This window comes from Rhodnius prolixus, unplaced genomic scaffold (genome assembly GCF_049639745.1).
Source record: "Rhodnius prolixus isolate KJV_2025 unplaced genomic scaffold, Rpr scaffold_2, whole genome shotgun sequence".
Taxonomy (NCBI): Eukaryota; Metazoa; Arthropoda; class Insecta; order Hemiptera; family Reduviidae; genus Rhodnius; species Rhodnius prolixus.
This window is the reverse complement of record NW_027411592.1, coordinates 32,662,114-32,682,567: the sequence shown is the minus strand read 5'-3', so window position 1 is coordinate 32,682,567 and position 20,454 is coordinate 32,662,114. Positions and strand designations below refer to the sequence as shown.

At 35.0% G+C, this 20,454-nt stretch overlaps 1 protein-coding gene across 13 annotated transcripts in view; it reads right to left on the bottom strand.

Moving 5' to 3' along the window:
• The window catches only part of Sh (Potassium voltage-gated channel protein Shaker), an 820,486-nt gene that overhangs the window by 53,243 nt on the left and 746,789 nt on the right, over window positions 1-20,454 (bottom strand). For all 13 annotated transcript variants that reach the window (XR_012455549.1, XR_012455548.1, XR_012455547.1 and 10 more), the window contains one exon: window positions 16,978-17,243. Coding sequence is in view for 7 of the 13 variants with exons in the window: in XM_074118980.1 (XP_073975081.1) it covers window positions 16,978-17,243 (266 nt within the window). In the remaining 6 variants the exon portion in view is untranslated. The remainder of the gene's footprint in view (window positions 1-16,977; window positions 17,244-20,454) is intronic.

Here is a 20,454-nt window from a genome sequence, read left to right as displayed (position 1 = left end):
TACCTCATAACTCTTATAAAGGTTTATTCTTAAAATAGGTTAACTGTTCACTTTTCATAAAACCTATTTATTTATTGGGTTAATTTAATTAAAAATACTTTGGAATAATGTGTCGTTTAAGAAGAAATCTTTAGTTATTTTAATAGGGATGAAAGACCCGCCGTTTGTAAAGCATATGAAGTAGTTGGATCAGTGGGAACACATTTTCATGGAATGAACTAAGTAGAAATTCATAAGATAAAATCCACTTCTTATTTTAAATATATTCAATTACAAGCAGTAAATCCGTACTCGCTCTTCAGAAATGTATTTCACACAGAGATAATAAAAAAACACTCAAATTTCAATGTCTCACACAGAATCATGCAAGGAGAAAGCAGAGTGGACGCTTATGTAGATGAACAAGTTTTTGCTAGAAAGGTAATAAGAGTATTTGATACAGTTTTCTCGTCTCTTCCAGAGGTAGCCGAGAGATAAGTCTTCGGTCCATTAAAACTATGAATTAATCACAACTGCGCTTGTGAAGAAGTTAATATCATTTTTCTACAATATTTGTATATTCAGGTTTCGTTAAGTCGATGAGAACTTTTTTTAAAAATGATTTGTTTAACACCATTTGTAAGCAGTTGAATGTTGATATATACATATGTATGTTAGATAGCTATAAACAACTATTACAGACATCTAGTTCTTTAACTTTTACTGAAAAAGGCGAAGTTATGGAAAGGAAAAGGCTTAAGCTTTCCTTTAAGAGTTATTAAATGGTAATTAATACAATTATATTCCGACTTACATTATTAGAAGGAATGCCATAAAGTTCTAAATACGAAGCAAATCGATTGAAGCGCTGTTATACTGAATGTAATGGCTGAATGCTGAACACTGAATGCTAAATACTGAATACTGAACCGAATAGTTATTATATCTCAGTTTCAATTCTGTTTCAATTTTTACAATTTTTAATTCTAAGTCGTGAAGTGTTGGACCATTTTTTTATATATCGTACTTCAAGTTTACTCAAATTAAAAGTCTTATTACTTTGTGTGAAATATTTTTGTTTTTTTGCGTAACTTATAACTAATTAATATGCTACCGAACGGTATTTGACTGTAGATAAAAAGCTTTATAGCGCACTTTTGTAATTAAAGTTGTTTGTGCTGCTAGTCAAAAAATCTGACGCTCATTTTAAGGTACCATTAAAATAATTTACTCATCACTAAAAACGGAATTTGATAACCAAAATAAAGTCCTAAAATATGAGAAGGTAGAATTGCTTTAAAAAAAAATCTTCCTCAAAACTTACAGCGGTAGAATAAACAGGGTCAATCAGCCATCTTTCTTTTCTTGCTGAAGCAATAGACCAAGCTGCAAGTTGCATTAACAATTAAACAGAGAAAGTCAGTGAGCTAACCCAACCTGACAGAGAAAGGAAGGGAAGAAACGGTGAGAATGTTCCTAAGCTAATGAATCACATTCCATTCTACAATTTTCCTGCAACCTTTTAAGGTAAGTGGTACCAGTTTGAGTCCTGGTTACGACACCGCTTAACTGTGCCAGAGAGTAATAACTTCAATAACCTCAAACAATTCATGCTGATTCCACTGACTCCGAAGAATGTCTCAAGAAAGCTGAATAATAAATATTATTTTAATATTAATTCATTATTCATTTAAACATTGTATCCACCACAGCGGCACTTTGGTATGCACCAAAACGGCACTTCGCCATGATAGTTCAAGGTAATAACAATACTACGTATAAAGCCGGATATTGCGTGAAGAAGGAATGTGATATTCCATTTTCTACTACTCTCGAGATGACGTCGATGTTCCGATAAATTGTTTTGCGACTAAACAAGACCTCCTAAGACACTGCGAGCTGGTTTGCGAAAGAAAACGGCAGCCAGGAGCTGCTCAGGGCAACCTCAGGGTAGAAAGGAAAGTCCGCCATAATCTTCTTGAATTAACAGTATTAACATTTACTTCATAAGAGGGAAATTTCTTGCAAAACTCGCTAATGAAGCGGGACAGGGTCACCTCTAAACGGATGACATATTTACTTTGCATTTCGGCTTCCATATTACAGAAGCCTTCTCCAAGATGCTTCAGACGTACGAATTGAAAAACAACATCCATAACATTTCGAGTTTGGCTCCTTGCAAATTCTAAGAATTTTACAGCCTGTCCACAGATCTCCTTTGTATGACAGCTAAAAGCTAGGTCCTTACTTTCGGTTTCTAAGTCGCTCTCACGATTCGTTCTACCTCACGTTTTCTGGCAATTGAGTTAGTTACAAGAGATGTATTTTTTTGCGGCAAAAGGAATGAAATGACGTTTGCTGTCATTTAACTCTTTGTCGCTATGTTGACTGCAACTTCAAGTAGCTAAGACAAGAAGAAAATCTTATTAAAAAGCTTCAGTTCATCGATGAAAGCAAGCAAGAGATCATTTATGAAGATGAGGTATGGAGCCTTGTTATTATTATTTTATTATGGTTAAATGTGGTTGGGTCCGACCAGCTGAAAGCTCCAGAAAATTTAGAAGAAAATCAGAGAAAAATAAAGCAGGAAAATTCTAAAAATATTAAAAACTCGTAGATATTAAAGGTCGAGGAAATCTTTTATTTACATAAACTGTACATGATGACAAAACAACAAACGATAACCATTTAAAATCTAAATAAAACAACTTGCAATATGAGAATTTGAGAGTTTAACTCTTACAAAATAACATTTAGTTAAAATGATAGCACACCAGGTCACTTCAACTTGCACTGTTTTATAGCTCATTTTAGCTATAAAAACAGTTTTTCATTAAGAACGAATATAGCAATACAGCAAATTTGTTTAGCTACCGTTGTCATATTCCCTCAAAGTGACATTCAGTTTGACTAGAAGTTTCTTCAATTAACTATACTTCTGTTTTCAAGTGATTATTCTCACCGTACTCACCCCCTTTGTCGTGCTATATTTTCATTTTTTTTCTCATTACCAGTTTTTACTTCCGTAAATAAGGGTGGGAGAGAAAGAGAAACTTTTGCCTTTAAGGGCAACGAAAAAATTCAATAAATAAGAGTAATTAAAGCTCACTGTGCTAAACTTTAGAAATTTGCTAAAATAAATGCGAAAACTGTACAAAATACATTTTAAACTTTACAAATTCCTCCTCATACTTACTACCTAATCCTCAAATCCTACCTAAAAGATCAATATTTCAGAGTCAACTGTGGAGCAACAAACTCTGATATCCATCTAGCTCGAGATGGTGTTCCTCATGGCAGTGTTTACTCCTTATATACCACAGTAGACATACCTCAACATCCAAAAACCATCCTCTCCACCTTTGCTGATGACACTACGATCTTATTTCCTCATTCCGATCCTCTTATCGCTACACGAGCTCTACAAACACACATCAACCACTTACAAATCAAAACTAACGTTACGAAATCAAAATTTATAGTATTTACTCTCAGACGGAAAATCCTACCTCCCATCGTCTTGAACCAAACTCCTATACCAACTGTGGACAAAGTACGCTATCCTGGACTGAACCTAGACAAGCGGTTGACATGGAATCCCCATACTAGACTGAAAAGACAAGAAACTAACCAATGCTACAAACTTCTCGCCAGACTACTTGACAAACGTTCGAAACTTAACCTACATAATAAAAAGACTCTTATATCTACTGTTACTGTGACCTATTTGGTCATACGGCATCAAAGTATGGGGATCGACTAAGCGTTCCAACTCACTACGCCTCCAGACATTACAGTCAAAAACACTTCGAAAACTTCTTAACGTTCTATGTATCTAACCTCACTATCCATAATGACCTCAAAGTCCTTTTCATTACAGGTCTTGCTAACACTCGTTTTCTCAAATTTCATTCTTCTACATCAGCTCATCCTAACCCTTTCATAGAACACCTATCTTCCTCCACATTACCAGGAAATCCTCTAAGGAGATTGAAGAGAAGATGGCCTCGTGATCTACGTACTCTTATTGTGAGAGCAAAGCACGTTACTGGAGTGACACCACTGAGTGCCTTTTCCACTCGTACTTCCCACGACTTCTCACTTCTCTTTTATTTTTTTATCAGGTACTATATTTGCTTGTTGCAACAACCGTTGCAGTAGTAAATTCTAATAAAGGATTTTTAAAAAAAACTACAAATATTTACTAATTATTATAATTTTATTGTGTGTTTTTTTAAAGGTGCTCAGCATCTAAGTTCCTTCGCACCTGTCTTAGTGATACTTCTTAATGACACTACACTAGTCTCTCGGTATCGGAACGCTTATAGCATGCACTGGCCTGAGAATCCATTACTCATATACCGCTACCTCATAATAGCCCTTTACGAATGAGGAATAGTTCCCTATATTGCACCAAAGAGGAAATCAAATTATTTAAACTGCGATCAATCTAAAACAATCATTCTAATAAAAAACAGACTCATGTATATATAATACTTTCACCCAAATAAATACAGTCACACTCATTAAATCATACCTAAAATGCATTCCCTCGTTTACTCACTCTCAATATCAATCGCGATTTGTGATGGAGTACTTGATATTGCTGGCATCACATTAATAATCTAATCTAAGATAAATAAAAACTACTTACATAATTATTTACACAACCTTCATACGACCATTCACACTTAAGTCGGGGAGCCAACCCCAACACAGACCCTCCAGAATACAGTGGCTCCTGAAGTAAGCGAAGAAGTCTCTCCCCGAAGACCGGAAGTTGGCCACCCCCTGCTCCGGGATTGACACCCCCCACTTCATTCACACCACAATCACACCACATCCTATCTGCTAACTAATCACTAAACGAACCATAACTATTTTTTCAAAGACGGCTCAGAAACAAGAGCAGCATAATTTCTAATTATTTAACAATAATCATTATAGGGTTATTAATTGATATTAAATTAAATTTAAATATAATTAAACTTATTATTTGGCTTCATCTTCGAATAGCAATAGCTGCATTAAATAAATATATAATTCAGTATTAAACGTTGCTATTATAGTTTTTTATTGGTTAAAGATGCAGGTAAAGAATTCCAGAATATAGAGGATTGAATTAATGAATTTTTATAATTAACAGTTCTGAATCTCGAAATATAGAATTGAATGTAGACTGCTCTGGTGTTTCTAAAATCTAATTTGGCCATACTGCTTGAAGATATCAAGAAAATATTGCGGATGTTGATTCCAGAAGAGCATGTGCGCATACTTCCTTCTGTAACTTTACGTTCAGCCAAAGGAAGAATGAAGTGAGTGATAATATGTACATACCTTCTTAAATTCACAATAAATCATACACAGGCGTTCAGAGCGCTTTGGAATTTTAGATTCAGTTCTGCAGTTATAATAATTATGTTATGTACGAACGAGCAGTAATCAAGGTGAGGAAATACTAAAGTTGTGACCATCCGTTTTCTTAATGAAATGGGTAGAATGTTTTTATTTTATTTTAATAAAAAGTTCTTTAAATTTTGTTAGATTATGTCACCAGCAAGATTATCTACGGTAAACTTTTTGTGATTGTGATACTCAAACATTTTGCGGATACCACTTATCACGATCTAATCTATAGTAATTTTCGGAGGGACAGTGAAGGATACCAGATTTGGAAAAAAACACTTTTTGTGACATAGGGTTCTTCAAAAACGCTACTTTCAGTGGGAACTCAAAACCCAAACTCCGCACTTGTACGACACTATCTTGCGAGCCTAAGAGAAAGAAACGGAGTGCTATAGTGGATCTTAAAACACGGTTTCGGGTTTATAAAGTATAACTGAGTAAAATATTATTTTTATTTTCTTAATAGAATTAATAAAAATGTATTTAAAGTGAGCGGAATATAATTTATCTACACATATTTATTAACTTAAAAATTTATTTATTGGTGTTGAAGTGGGTAGTTAGGGGTAAAAAGGGAACTGAGTGAAAGGATAAGAGTCTGTAAGATTGTTGGAGATCATTTTGTTGGAATCGTTCTGTGTGTTTGTGGGGAAGGGTTGAGAGTGAGGGGTGATGAGGGGGAGCCAGTGTGAACTGGGTGGGGCAGGATCAATACCGGCTTGAAGTGCCGGAGCTTCTCAGTGAGAGTGTGGTAAGATCGCGGCCAACTAACCACTACTCACACTCATCTCTTACATGATTTCGAGGCTGCAGCTTTAATTATGCAAACAACACTAGAGCATTCTATTGCCCTTGTAAGCATGTTGCTCTTTTCATTCTATTCTAACATTGTGATTGGATAATTTGAAACAATACTACAGTATGCTCAAATTGAAGATTGAAAAATGAAATTCTGAATCAAAACTCTGCATTCACTCATTCAGATTTGAAAATACCACCCCTATTGTAGACAGCGCACCAACAATGACAACATGTTCTAACCAGCATTAAGTATTTGGGCAAATTACTCGACTGCTAACTGAACTTCCCAAACACGAGCAATCCAATATCTTTTCCAATTCTCTCCCGAAATTTCCTACAGAGATAAATTACTTCTTCATAAATCTATCGTCATCCAATGACAACCTACACCATTGCAGCAGCCTGGTGTAAATCTCTCTAAACTCTAAATTACCCAAATAAATACCTTCCTTCACTTTGCTACTAACTCGCCTCACACTACTGTCTCTCCAAGCCATTACCGGATACTTCAATAATAACTGACTATGTTTGATAATTACTAAGTCTGATTAAATTACTGGCCAGATTAAGATCAAATCAAAATTCTCACTGCTAATCCATTGCTGTCTAAAGATACATCGCAAAATTATCGAATAAACTATAGGTGACCAACCCAAATGATCTTGTGTGCCAATTTGGAAATATTATATATATATCTATTAGATTGAACCCATTTCAAAAACTTTTTGCAGTGAAAATTCAAAAAATAATTTATTATTAATGCTTTTATTCATAGATATAAACATAAATAACGTACTAGTTACCCACAATTTGTGTCGACTCTTTGTATTCGACCGGGCTTTTCAGTTTTTAGTACTTTATTTCTGTTTCTGCATCTTGCTGGAGCAATTGTAACTATAATGATATCTACCAGCGAGCGAATGATTTTAGTTTTCTTATTTAACATTGAATCTTTTTTGTATCGTTCAGTTCAGTTTTTCTTAAAAAAAATACATTATTAGTTAAACACTAACTATTAGCGATTAGTTAAATTGCTTTTCTGTCTTGATATAGGGTTCATACAACTATTGCCACTCTTACAATCTACCGCATGGGCGGTTAAAGATTGAGAACAGTCAGGATTAAACAAGTTAAATCACTTCTAGGAATTTAGATATGGTCTTCCATACAGAGTCACACGTTTTGCAATAACTCCTAACAGTTATTCTACCTTAACAAAAACTTACAAGTTTAAAAAGTTAAGTAAAAGGGTAAATTAAACGACAAAAAGTACACAAATCAGCATGTACATATCATTTCATTAATATTTTTCGGCTGTCAATTTACAAATACAAAAGATTTATTCAAGTAGGACAGCATTTAACATAGACTGACTGTAATATCTATTAATCCATAATATTTAAACTATTAATCACAGATTTAAGAGGAAAAGATCCAAAAATAGGAGTATTTATGAGGCTAAAAATTTCAAAAACATTTTTTTCAAATGTTTACACCAACATACGAGGGTCGTTTGAAAAGTCCGCGCAAAGTCAGAGAGATAGCACTACTGGCGCTTATCGAGGTTATGTTTAGTTAGTAGCATATAGCACTACTGGCGCGTATCGAGGTTATGTTTAGTTAGTAGCATCTCTTAGAAGAACACACACCAAGTTTCAGCCAGATCGGTCTATTTCTTTGTGTTTGGCATTCGTTTGAATCGAGGAAGTTGAGTGATTTTCAAAAAATGGACGAAAAAGAATTTCGTGTGTTGATTAAACACTACTTTATGAAAGGCAAAACGCCTCAGGAGACTAAAGAGAAGCATGATAAACATTATGGTGATTCTGCACCTTCGATTAGAACAGTTTATAAGTGGTTTCAAAATTTTCGGAGTGGCCATATGGGCACAAGTGACGCTGAATGTTCTGGACGCCCTGTTGAGGTTACTACTCCAGAAATCATTGATAAAATCCATGATATGGTGATGGATGACAGAAGAGTGAAGGTGCGTGAGATTGCTAGTGCTGTGGGCATCTCGAATGAACGGGTACATAATATTTTGCATCAACATTTGGACATGACAAAGCTATCCGCAAGATGGGTGCCGCGATTGCTCACGCTTGACCAAAAACGAAATCGTGTGAAGTGTTGCAAGGACGGTTTGCAGCTGTTCCAGAAGAATCCGCAGGGCTTTAAGCGTCTTTTCGTCACTGTGGATGAAACATGGATACATCACTACACTCCTGAGACCAAAGAACAATCTAAACAATGGGTTACCAAGCGGGAATCTGCACCAAAAAGGCGAAGACCGTTCCTTCGGCCGGAAAGATTATGGCGACTGTCTTTTGGGATTCGCAAGGAATAATCCTCATCGACTATCTGGAAAAGGGTAAAACTATTACAGGTGCATATTATTCATCGTCATTGGACCGTTTGAAAACCGAGCTGCAAGAAAAACGCCCACGATTGGCCCACAAAAAAGTCCTTTTCCATCACGACAACGCACCAGCTCACACCTCAGCAGTTGTGGTCGCAAAATTAATGGAAATAGGGTTCCAACTCGTTTCACATCCCCCCTATTCTCCAGACTTGGCTCCCTCGGACTACTATTTCTTCCCCAATATGAAGAAATGGCTGGCGGGAAAAAGATTTTATTCAAACGAGGAGGTGATTGCAGAAACGAATGGCTATTTTTCAGACTTGGACAAATCCTATTATTCGGAAGGGATCAACAAACTAGAGCAGCGTTGGACGAAGTGTATAAGCCTAAAAGGAGACTATGTTGAAAAATAAAAAAGGTTTACCCCCAAAAATTAAGTAGTTTTTATTTTTGCACGGACTTTTCAAACGACCCTCGTACTTCAATAATTTTGTTGATGTTTTAAATAAAAATCGTCGATTTAAGTTCATTCTTCGATTAAATAGAGCGTTACATTACTTAATGTAGTAGTCAAGCGTTAATATTAATACAAAATAATTAATCTTGGCTAACTTTTCTCTACAATTCGGCAAAGAATTCATTGAAATCTTATCAATACGAAGTCAGATACAAAGATTTGAAATTTGAACGAACTTCAAAACCACCCAAACTTTAACCTTCTATATCTCATTAACTATTATCACTAAAATCTTGCAACATGTTCCAGTTTTAGAGCTAACTTTTCTCTACAATCCGTTAAAGAATTAATTGAACGCTGAACAATACGAAAAGAGATATAAATTTGAACGAATTTGAAAACCACCAAACTGTAACCTTCTATATTTCATTATAAAATAAATAATTCCATGTAAAATATTTTTCATAGACAGTAAAATGTAATGTATAGTGAGACCCTTCCTCCTGTCAGTCTAAGGACTAAGGAGTACAGATTATCTGAACTAAAATTTATTTATGTAAATGTATTTTTCTGTTGGCAATAAATCTCTTTATTATTATTATTTTATATTTCATTAACAATTAAAACTAGAACATTGCAATTTAAGGGCTAAGTTTTCTTTACAATTAGAAAAAGAATTCAATGAAATCTGATAAATAGGAAGAGAGATACAAAGTTTTGAAATTTGAACGAATTTCAAAGCCACCAATCTACCGGACAATTTTAATCCACAGTTTGCTATTCGATGGAAGACATTGTCGTATAATGATGATTGGTAAATTTCTAAAATATGTTTCTTATGAGAGGGTAACCTTCTATTTGTTGGGGTAAAAAATTAACTTCTATTTCCTCTAAAAATTTGCAATTGAAATTGTGTTCCGACTTATATATTCCAGCAAACAAGGCATAAATTTTAGTATTCAGTGAATTTATTTCGATGTCATGCCATTTGTGGAATTTGCCGCCCACCTATAATATATTCTAGAACAGCCTATTTAATTTTTTATTCAACTGTCCTGCCTACAGGACTAAACTTTTACAATAATTGCTTCATTTTTACTGTCTTTTACTCTATTAAGTAAAAAAGCTAGAAAGGTTTTTGAGGCTCCTTAGGTCCCCCCCAAAAAAAAGGTTTTTAGAAATTGGTCTGTGTGTGTGTAACTCAAAAACGAAAAATAGCCGAAAATATAAGGAAGGATTTTTTTTTTTTTTTAAAAGGATTTTCTCGGAAATGGCTCCCAGGATTTTATTTAAACTTTGTACGGTGATTAAAAACACACAAATTTACAACTTGAACGGGAAATAATTTTCTATTAAATTCGATTAAGGTGTAGGTTAGGGTGTTTCAAAAAATGATGACTTTTAAATTTTAAAGAGCGCCGGGTGGAAAATCAAAGTTCATTTAAAGACAAAAAGAGCAAAATCGATTAATATTTAGAGGTCGCTACCATCGATCAAAAGATTTTTGTTTTGCTTTTTTTTTTTTTTTTTTTAATAAAAAAATCCTTATTAAATGTTTTGAATCTTTTAAAATTATTAGCAAAACATGTAATTGTACAAAGTCTATTTAAATATAATTTGCTATAAAGACAATGCAGTTGGAATCATTTTGATGGCCTTTTTATTTTCAAAGTTATGAATAATTAAAGAAGGGAAGGGATTAGCTATGAGGTTAGCATACTGGACTCCCACGCGGAGGTCCCAGGTTCGATCCAGCAGCTGACCCTTAGATTTTTTCTTCCTAGGAGCTTCTTACAGCTCACTGTCCGGTGATGGACAGTGTTGCCTATAACGAGAGAACACTGTCCGGAGGCCGGCAGTGCACTGGAAAAAGCTCCGGGCGCTAATGACCTCAGCTGTTGATGCGCCAAAAAAAAAAAAATTAAAGAAGCTGTTTTTTTTTTTAAAAAATATTAAGAAAAATATACATTTTTGAAAGATTTCGATTAATTAAAGTTAAAATCACCTCATTTTTTATGCGTTTCGTACAAAATTTAAAAAACAAATAATTTTGGTTACTGAAACGTCTAAATTAGGGAATATTTTGCATTTATTTTTATTATTTGAAACTGATTGATTGATAGTAAATTTAAAAGCGTTTAAAAGAGGCGCTCTTTAAAATTTATCATTTTTGGAAACACCCTAGTGTAGGTACATCTTCGCGAGTGGCTGGTTAGATTTCTTTTAATGTGATAAGAATAAAATAAAATTAAATTGTTCGGATTTTGAAGAGAATTTGTGAATTAGAATCTAGTGAGCGGTAAGAGAAAGCCGTGTGAGTGACCAAATCAGATTCTTTTATTAATTCATAAGTTCTCGTATAATTAGGATAAGAAAAGTTGGTACTGTTTCACCGAATGAATCGACAGGAAAACGAAGTAAATACATAAAAAAGAAATTACAACAAGGCCACTGTTGCACTAAAATTAGTGGAGGAAGTTACACTGTCCATCATTAGCTGATTAATTATTCTAATACGTAATTTGTCTAATTTTTAAACTTTCCAAACCTCATCAAGTCGTTAACCTATTTAATCCTTCACGTCTAAAGTTTGGAGTATTTTTCTACTATATAATTAATTTTGGACACTTGGACGTTTGTGACACCTTCTTCTGGATGCCCTTTATGTGCCCATTGGAACAACACACACAAAAAAAAAAACTGGCAGATTCTACCCTTATCCATTCTGCTCCTACCCTTACACCTGTCAATCTCCGCTGGAAAAAATTAATCTAAAAAATTAAAAGAAAATACCCTAACGGAGAAAGTCAATAAATTCCATCTTTTCGTTCAGTAAAAAGCTTTGAGTTGTCTCGGTTTTAATTAAATTGTTGGTTGGATGGACTAAATAGAAAGTAGGAATGGGATTCTTTTTTTAACTGAAGGAAGCAGCCAGTCTATTGTTTGCGCTGTCAGCCTGCGGTCCTAGAATCATTAATAGTTGTCAAAAACGGGAACCACAGAAAACAATACGACTCGCTCAGTAAAATGAAATGGACGGAATGATAAAATCACTAAATGATGTAACAAAAAAACATTCATTGCGGCAGAGTAGGTTAAAAAATAAATGAATAAAGAAGTGTATGTTGGGGAACAATACTAAACAAAGTCTGTATTGATTGAGTAAAAGATGAAATGGAATAAAATCAGAATTAAAGACTGAAGGGTGGAGCTTAGGTTATCGGCAATTTGGAGACTACCACGTTCATGATCCACCCGTAAACACTAAGTGTCGCGTATCCACGTCTCTAGCATTTCGTACAAATGGCTCCAATATCTGTAAGTTTCCCGTTGGCGTTAATATTTCCAGTTTAAAACGATTTTCCCACATGTTTGTACGCCAGGGCACGACATGGTTTGCTCCTGTAGAGGTGGGGCTGTCTCTTTGGCACGTTCGTTTCGCTAATACGGCCGGCCCTTGCACCCAGGCGAATAACAACTTCTATACAAGGGCCCTTAGCTCAGTTTGTGTTCAAAATTTAGCCCACAATGCCATTATTACATTAAGCGAGTCAAAAAGTACATACTCGTATAATATTTTTGTTTATAGTGAACTCTTTTGGCTAGGTAAGCAGCGCACATTTCAGCCGTGTGGACGGTTGCATATTGTGGGAGCTCCAATTGTTTGTAGTATTTCAATTTCTACAAACGAAATGTTATAAGATTTGAGTTTAATTTGTCAATGTAGTAAACTTTGGTTTCATTGTAGTCCTGCCAATTTTTTCAGCTACTTGTTAGCTTATTTAGCGTTTCTTCTTGGTCTGGATAAGAAGTTTTAAAATTCTGGATCGTGCAGATTTTCGTTTTGAGTTTAAGATACATTACTTCCCTGAGAAAAATCACTTCAGCGCAAGTTATGGTTTTCCAACCAGTATAATGTCAGCACGAATAAAATATTCGGATTTTGACGAAATGAATGAGTTACGAATTTATTAAGATGAGTAGTATTCAGGGCCGGATTTAGATGAAAAGAGGCCCTAGGCTATTCCACTTATGAGTCCCTTTAACCTCCCATTTTTTAAGTTTGTAAATTACATGAGAGATAATAAAATATATCACTACTGTGATGTATATCAATATGTTAAATGAAACATGTTGATATTGGTACTGATTTTAGAATAGTGTAATTTTAAATTTGCTAACAATTTGAAAGTAGCCGCCTCTTGATCTTGAGGCCCTAGGCTGAAGCCTAGTTAGCCTATCGGAAAATCCGGCCCTGGTAGTAAGTCTAACCAGCGACTGGCAATTATCGATTCAAACGTAAGGAGGAAGACTGCTCTTAATTTAAGAAATTTAGCCTAGCAAGCTGCAGACAATACGGACAAGATAAACTAAATTCAAAATTGAATTCAACACTCTAAATTAGGACTAAGGATATCTATAATTAAATCTGAATGGCCTCAATTGGCTTGTAGCAAACATTTATGTATTTGTTGGCCGAAAATAGTTCTATAGTAAATTAAGGAATTCATTTACAGATACCGTTTAGTAGCGCCGAATACAATAAGATAATGCGACATTTATGAATTTGAATAAAGTAAATCGTACGACTGTGCAATGGATCCTAGGCTAGAACTTCATTAAATTATTATTTTTTTTTTTAAGTAAAAGAGTTCAAAGCTTACGGCTCCTTCCTAAAACTGCAATGATTCTTTAATAAGACCCATCGATGCTTAGTTAATGTGACGTGAAAAATTAAATTTTACTTGAAGTTATTTTCCTATTATACTTTTGCCTACAATAACTACAAATACAAACTCCACTACTTTTCATGTTCTTCGACTTAGACACCTAAATTGTTCAACGGAAGTCGAAAACTTCTATAAATGTTTTCACTGATTTAAAAAGATGTAGTACTTGGAGCAATTAATGTCTGCAATGTTGCTAAAACGCCCTTTGATTTAATGATTAATGTTAATATAGTATTAAAATATTGAATAATTAAATAGTAATTCTAAATGCAAAATAAATTAAAAACACAACTATAGGGGTGCGGAAGAAGAAGAAAGTAATAAAGCAAAATATCTCGAACAAAAGTAACAGTGACAATGAAAGCAGAAGCTACAACACACTAACTGGAATTACGCCTGTATTTTGATCAGGTGACTTTCAAAAACTGACGAAGTGACTTTAATAGATTCACACTGGTTTCTCTGACTATAATTCTCGAGGTTCTCAATATTTTCTCAAAACTGAGAACTTTGAAACACACAATTCTTTGCTCCTCAAATTTATTGGAATAAAAGTTTGAGATTTACGTAATTTAACAATAAGTTCAGAAAAGATCGATGGAGCAATTTAGGCCCAAAATCCACAAAAATAAAAAAAATCCATTTAGCACAGTAGTACTTTCGGTATCGCAATTGCCTACTCACAATTTCATGAACACAATCTTCAAAATATATGAGACAACAAGACCGTTTATTTGTAGTGACCATATATTACATTATAACGGAGCTATATCCCATCCAAAAAGTAACTTTTATCGAATTTTTACAGAAAACTGTTGGGAAGAAACGTTGTTTTTAAATATGACGGCAATAAGATTACCAAGTTTAAGGAATACCTTCGGAGCCATTTGAGAACATCACAAAAAAAGTGGGCAATTGTTTTTTCAGTGAAGGAGTAATTCGATTGTGATAGTTTGGATATCTAAGACGCAGTCCACAGGCGTAGTTTGGAGTGGGACCCAATCCAGATATTAGTTTATTTATATATTTTCAAGATATTTATACCTACACATAAAGCATCATATACCCTTTAAGAATACTTTAAAGTTGAAATCCTCCGCTTGTCCAAAACCAGAAGGACCAAATTTCCCTCAAGAGTTCATGATAAAACAATAAACATGGTGCACAAAGAAGACTGGCTTAAGTTAGGTACCCTAAAAACTCGTATCGAGAAAGGTGCAATTACTTTTGCCCGTATTACGTAATTGAAGTTTAAAAAAGTAACGAACAATAATTGTTATCAATTCTATACAGAGACAGCCGGCGCCCAAAGTTAACGGAGGCCATGAATAGGGTAAAAGAAATAAATGAACTGTTACAAGTCCGCCTTCAATATAAATAGAAATCTAATTATTTTGTTTTAAGTTGAAAGCAGAGTAAACAAGGAGAGGAGAATAAAAAGTTAAGTTACGTCATTGAAAATCAATCTGCAGGAGGTCAATGATTTTACAAGAACACTATAAATTAGTAAAAAATGTACTGAAAAAGAAAAGATAAGTTTGGTGAAAAAATTAGAATATTATAAATATAATCAATGGATCGAAGATAGGAAGTAATGATAAAAGCAGATGTAACTAAATTCTCAAATAAAACAGTTATTATAAATGGAAACATTTAGTGAATGGCTATCAGAAATCGGTATTCTAGCAATCCATCCATATTTTTCGATAAAACCTTGCGCATGATGCGCATAATTTGAAGTTGAAGGGAACTACTCTTTGTCTCCTAAGAAATTGAAGTACCAACATTTTTCCATCTCCGAAGAACCAAAATACCCATAAGATAGTATGATAAAACCATGATGTGAACAGCACCCTTCTCACCTAAGAGCTGCAGAGAGAACACAGGCCAATCTGACGAACCAAAAGAGGGTTTCTATATCTAAGAAAAAGAAATTGAAAAAGAAATCTTATACAGTCATTGCAATTCATTTAATTTTAAATCAGAAGCGTTATCATTCAGTGATCACTGGATCAGATCTCGTTGCAGTTTCTCTGTAGGTAGTTAAACGTTGTGTGACAGAATATCCTCACGATGATTATTCCTCATGTTGGGCAACAAAACAGAGCAGATCCTAGCCAACTCTCACAGTTATCATTTGAAAACTGATCGGCTATTCTTTGCAAACTGTATTCAGGAGTAACTACCTCGACTTTCAAAACTTCTTCTGCAAGGATGTTCGTAAAACTTACGTTGTTATACAACTTTTATCACATTATTTTTATTTGGTTTCTCCAGCATTCTTTTTAAGACTGTGATGTAGAACTAACGACTCCACTAGCTGCCTCAGTCTTTGAAGAAGCCTGACTGGTGGTCGGTTGTGAATGAACTTGAGCATAAGTATGATTTTGACTAGTCAGGTTATCTTAAGATCAATTTCAGGAGGGTTTTCACGACCATCGATCGATCAGGTGTCGTCGATTGGAGAAGGATAGCTAACAATTTACATTTTCATATTAACTCAAAGTAAAGAATGGAAAGCGAATCCAACAAACAAAATACATATCAGCAAATATCAATTGTATATCCGAAAATATTCGCAGTAAGAGCAAATTAACCAGTGAGCATTAAATAAAAATTTAGTTATATGGTTTCCTGGCCGCAATGCCTGGTCACAGTTAGCCTCTCCCTGCAAAATGGGCATCTAGGTCTCTTTCCGTGTTTGTCCGAACTTGATCTTCGCTAGTATAACAGATTCCCGCTGCGAGAGGTTCTCAACTGGTCTAGTTCGTATGTAAGGCTTTACACATATCAATTTTTAATTCGTGAGGTTCCATAGATTCTGCTTTTTTCTTGTCATAGTTTCTTTCATTAACATTTTCAGATCATTAGGATACACTGGAGTGATCATATCTATGTTTCCGGAGGCAGCACATTTTGCTGTCCTATCAGACATTTCGTTGTCGGCCATGCCTACAGGGCCTGACACCCATAAAAAGACCACCTTTTCTACCATTGCGAATAAAGTCATTTCTGAAGACAAAGATCCTTGGGTTGGAGTAACTTCCTAGGGGGCCACTTTATATCTCACTTTCTGGACCATGTTATTTGCAACGAGTGATCCCCATTTGGAGACCGCCAGTGCTCTAAGAAGTTTCCATGTAGATGACGAAACAAACAGCAAAAAATCGAAAAAAGTGAGGGTATTTAGCCTTAGCTTAAAACAAAAATATTTCCATTAATTAACAAAACGTAAGACTAACCTGAATTTGTTTGTGGCCAGCTCCCCGAGCTCATAGAACTTGATCTCCTCCGAGAATACGTCCAGAGGCACGTTAACCGGTCTTCTCAGCCTTCCTCCACTTTGGTAATAGTAAAGGATGGCGTCGAAGCTCGGCCGGTTTCTATCGAAGAAGTACTCGTTCCTGAGCGGGTCGAAGTACCGTATTCTCCTTGATGGGTCGCCTAAAAGCGTGTCTGGGAACTGGTTCAATGTTCTCAATTGAGTCTCGAACTTCAATCCACTCACCTGGACAAAAAAGATTTTAAAAAAAATGAATAAAAGATATGTTTCTTGCTTGTAAATCATTTGTTTGTAAAATTAAGTGATCAATGATCTATTTTGCAGGTTTATTTCATTGTAGATGTTAATAGCTTTATATATTTGTGAGTAGTTTTAACCTCTTAACAACTTGAGGAACACAGAACCTCTGCATTCCCAAGACTTAAGAAAACTGACTTAGCATTAGCCCAGTTTTACTCAACAGATTTATCAGTTTTTAGACTAAACGCGAAGTTTGGCTACACTAATTTTGGAATAATAATGTCGTGCATTACATAGAATAATACTGCACTATACTGTATAATTGCGGAAACCTAGCGTCGTCCAGTATATCCACTAATCTGCCCAGTTACTAAGGTTAAAATACTTCATTAAATAAACATCTTTTCTTGTATTATAGACAATTTAGTCTTAAATTTTAACTGTCATCAGCAACATTCTAATATTTGTAGAATTTTGTAAACTAAGAAGTTGCAGTATTGGTATTTTCTCCGTGGAAAGCAATTTCATTAGAAAAATACTAAATTATCTTATTCCATTTTCTTAGATAATAGATAAGTTTGGATAAAATGAAATGATTTTGAGAAGCAAATCTCAACTCGTTCTTGTCATTAATAGAACCTTTCTTGTAGAACACTACATCAAGTACCTCGCTACTGGTATCTTCAGTCAGTGCGTATGAATTCACAACCACCTATGCAGACAAATAGAGGACTATAGTTTGGACACGGTGCACAGGCACAGGAGAGTTAAGGACTCCCTGAAGTAAAACTTTTCTTGGAGGCTGAGGGTTTTTCATTTGTATTTTCCCCTAATTATTTACTTTTATATTTTTTTACAATTTCTGTAATTTATTATTGTTGGAGATTATAGTATTTATTACTGTCACTCCAATGTGTATATCTATATAGTTTCATTTATTAAATAAATATTTATCTATCTATCTAGATAGAACCTTTCAAGTAAAATTAATCATGTTAAAGTTATTAAACTATTTATAGGTAACGTACGAGGGTCGTTTGAAAAGTCCGTGCAAAAATAAAAACTACTTAATTTTTTGGGGTAAACCATTTTTATTTTTCAACATAGTCTCCTTTTAGGCTTATACACTTCGTCCAACTCTGCTCTAGTTTGTTGATCCCTTCCGAATAATAGGATTTGTCCAAGTATGAAAAATAGCCATTCGTTTCTGCAATCACCTCCTCGTTTGAATAAAATCTTTTTCCCGCCAGCCATTTCTTCATATTGGGGAACAAATAGTAGTCCGAGGGAGCCAAGTCTGGAGAATAGGGGGGATGTGAAACGAGTTGGAACCCTATTTCCATTAATTTTGCGACCACAAGTGCTGAGGTGTGAGCTGGTGCGTTGTCGTGATGGAAAAGGACTTTTTTGTGGGCCAATCGTGGGCGTTTTTCTTGTAGTTCGGTTTTCAAATGGTCCAATAACGATGAATAATATGCACCTGTAATAGTTTTACCCTTTTCCAGATAGTCGATGAGGATTATTCCTTGCAAATCCCAAAAGACAGTCGCCATAATCTTTCCGGCCGAAGGAACGGTCTTCGCCTTTTTTGGCGCAGATTCCCCCTTGGTAACCCATTGTTTACTCGTAGATTGTTCTTTGGTCTCAGGAGTGTAGTGATGTATCCATGTTTCATCCACAGTGACGAAACGACGCTTAAAGTCCTGCGGATTCTTCTGGAACAGCTGCAAACCGTCCTTGCAACACTTCACACGATTTCGTTTTTGGTCAAGCGTGAGCAATCGCGGCACCCATCTTGCGGATAGCTTTGTCATGTCCAAATGTTGATGCAAAATATTATGTACCCGTTCATTCGAGATGCCCACAGCACTAGCAATCTCACGCACCTTCACTCTTCTGTCATATCATGGATTTTATCAATGATTTCTGGAGTAGTAACCTCAACAGGGCGTCCAGAACGTTCAGCGCCACTTGTGCCCATATGGCCACTCCGAAAATTTTGAAACCACTTATAAACTGTTCTAATCGAAGGTGCAGAGTCACCATAATGTTTATCAAGCTTCTCTTTAGTCTCCTGAGGCGTTTTGCCTTTCATAAAGTAGTGTTTAATCAACACACGAAATTCTTTTTCGTCCATTTTTTGAAAATCACTCGACTTCCTCGATTCAAACGAATGCCAAACACAAAGAAATAGACCGAACTGGCTGAAACTTGGTGTGTGTTCTTCCAAGAGATGCTACTAACTAAACATAACCTCGATACGCGCCAGTGGTGCTATCTCTCTGACTTTGCACGGACTTTTCAAACGACCCTCGTACATATGTAGACTACAGAAAAGCCTTGAAGCCATTTAAGAGAAAGCCTCAAAAACCTGAAGAAACGATCGAGTGCCACTTTTAGTGGACTGATTTTGAAACTTTTAGAATCTCAAATTCAAAACCTATTATATTTTATATGTCTGCGATTTTCTATTTTTTCGAATTATTATGACCATGACTTTGAGTCAGACTTCTTAAAAAAACAACACTCTAATCCGCTTTGGAAAAGGTACATGTCCAGCAAGAGCACAAAATGAAAAATCTCATAGTTGCAGTTCTTCCTTCTACGCGGTAGTAAACAAAATGGATTATTACTGTGCTTACTGAACGCTCACAAATAATTTTAAGTATTTTCACAAAACCTAATTAAAAAGAAAACTGCAGACTTTGAAAATAAATCTATTTCCAATTATTCACTATTTGATAAAGAAAAACGAGAAATATTTATAACATTCAACTAAGCATAGTTTGATTGACCTTTTGTTCCTAAATAGTATACTACATATTTTTTACTGATGTTGGGATGGGATTCCTGTTTTGAGACCGTCTCATTATCCATCCTTGATCTAAGTGATCACAGACTGCTATGACACATGCAAATTTATAAAAATGTTTTTTTTTCTGGCGTTTCCTCTTCAACTTGTATCAGTTTTTTGGCATCAGTTTGGCTAACCAGCCGGCTACGCTTATATCCAGGTACACTCACTAATACGAATAATACAATCAATAGATGTAATAATACAATCAATGTAATAACATCTCACTTACTCACGTCTAAGTACACACTATTTACATCTACTCATCCTAAACCTATTTACAACATAGGAAATACTATCTATCTTTCAGCTCCACAGAGGTAATACTCCATCTTTCTGCCT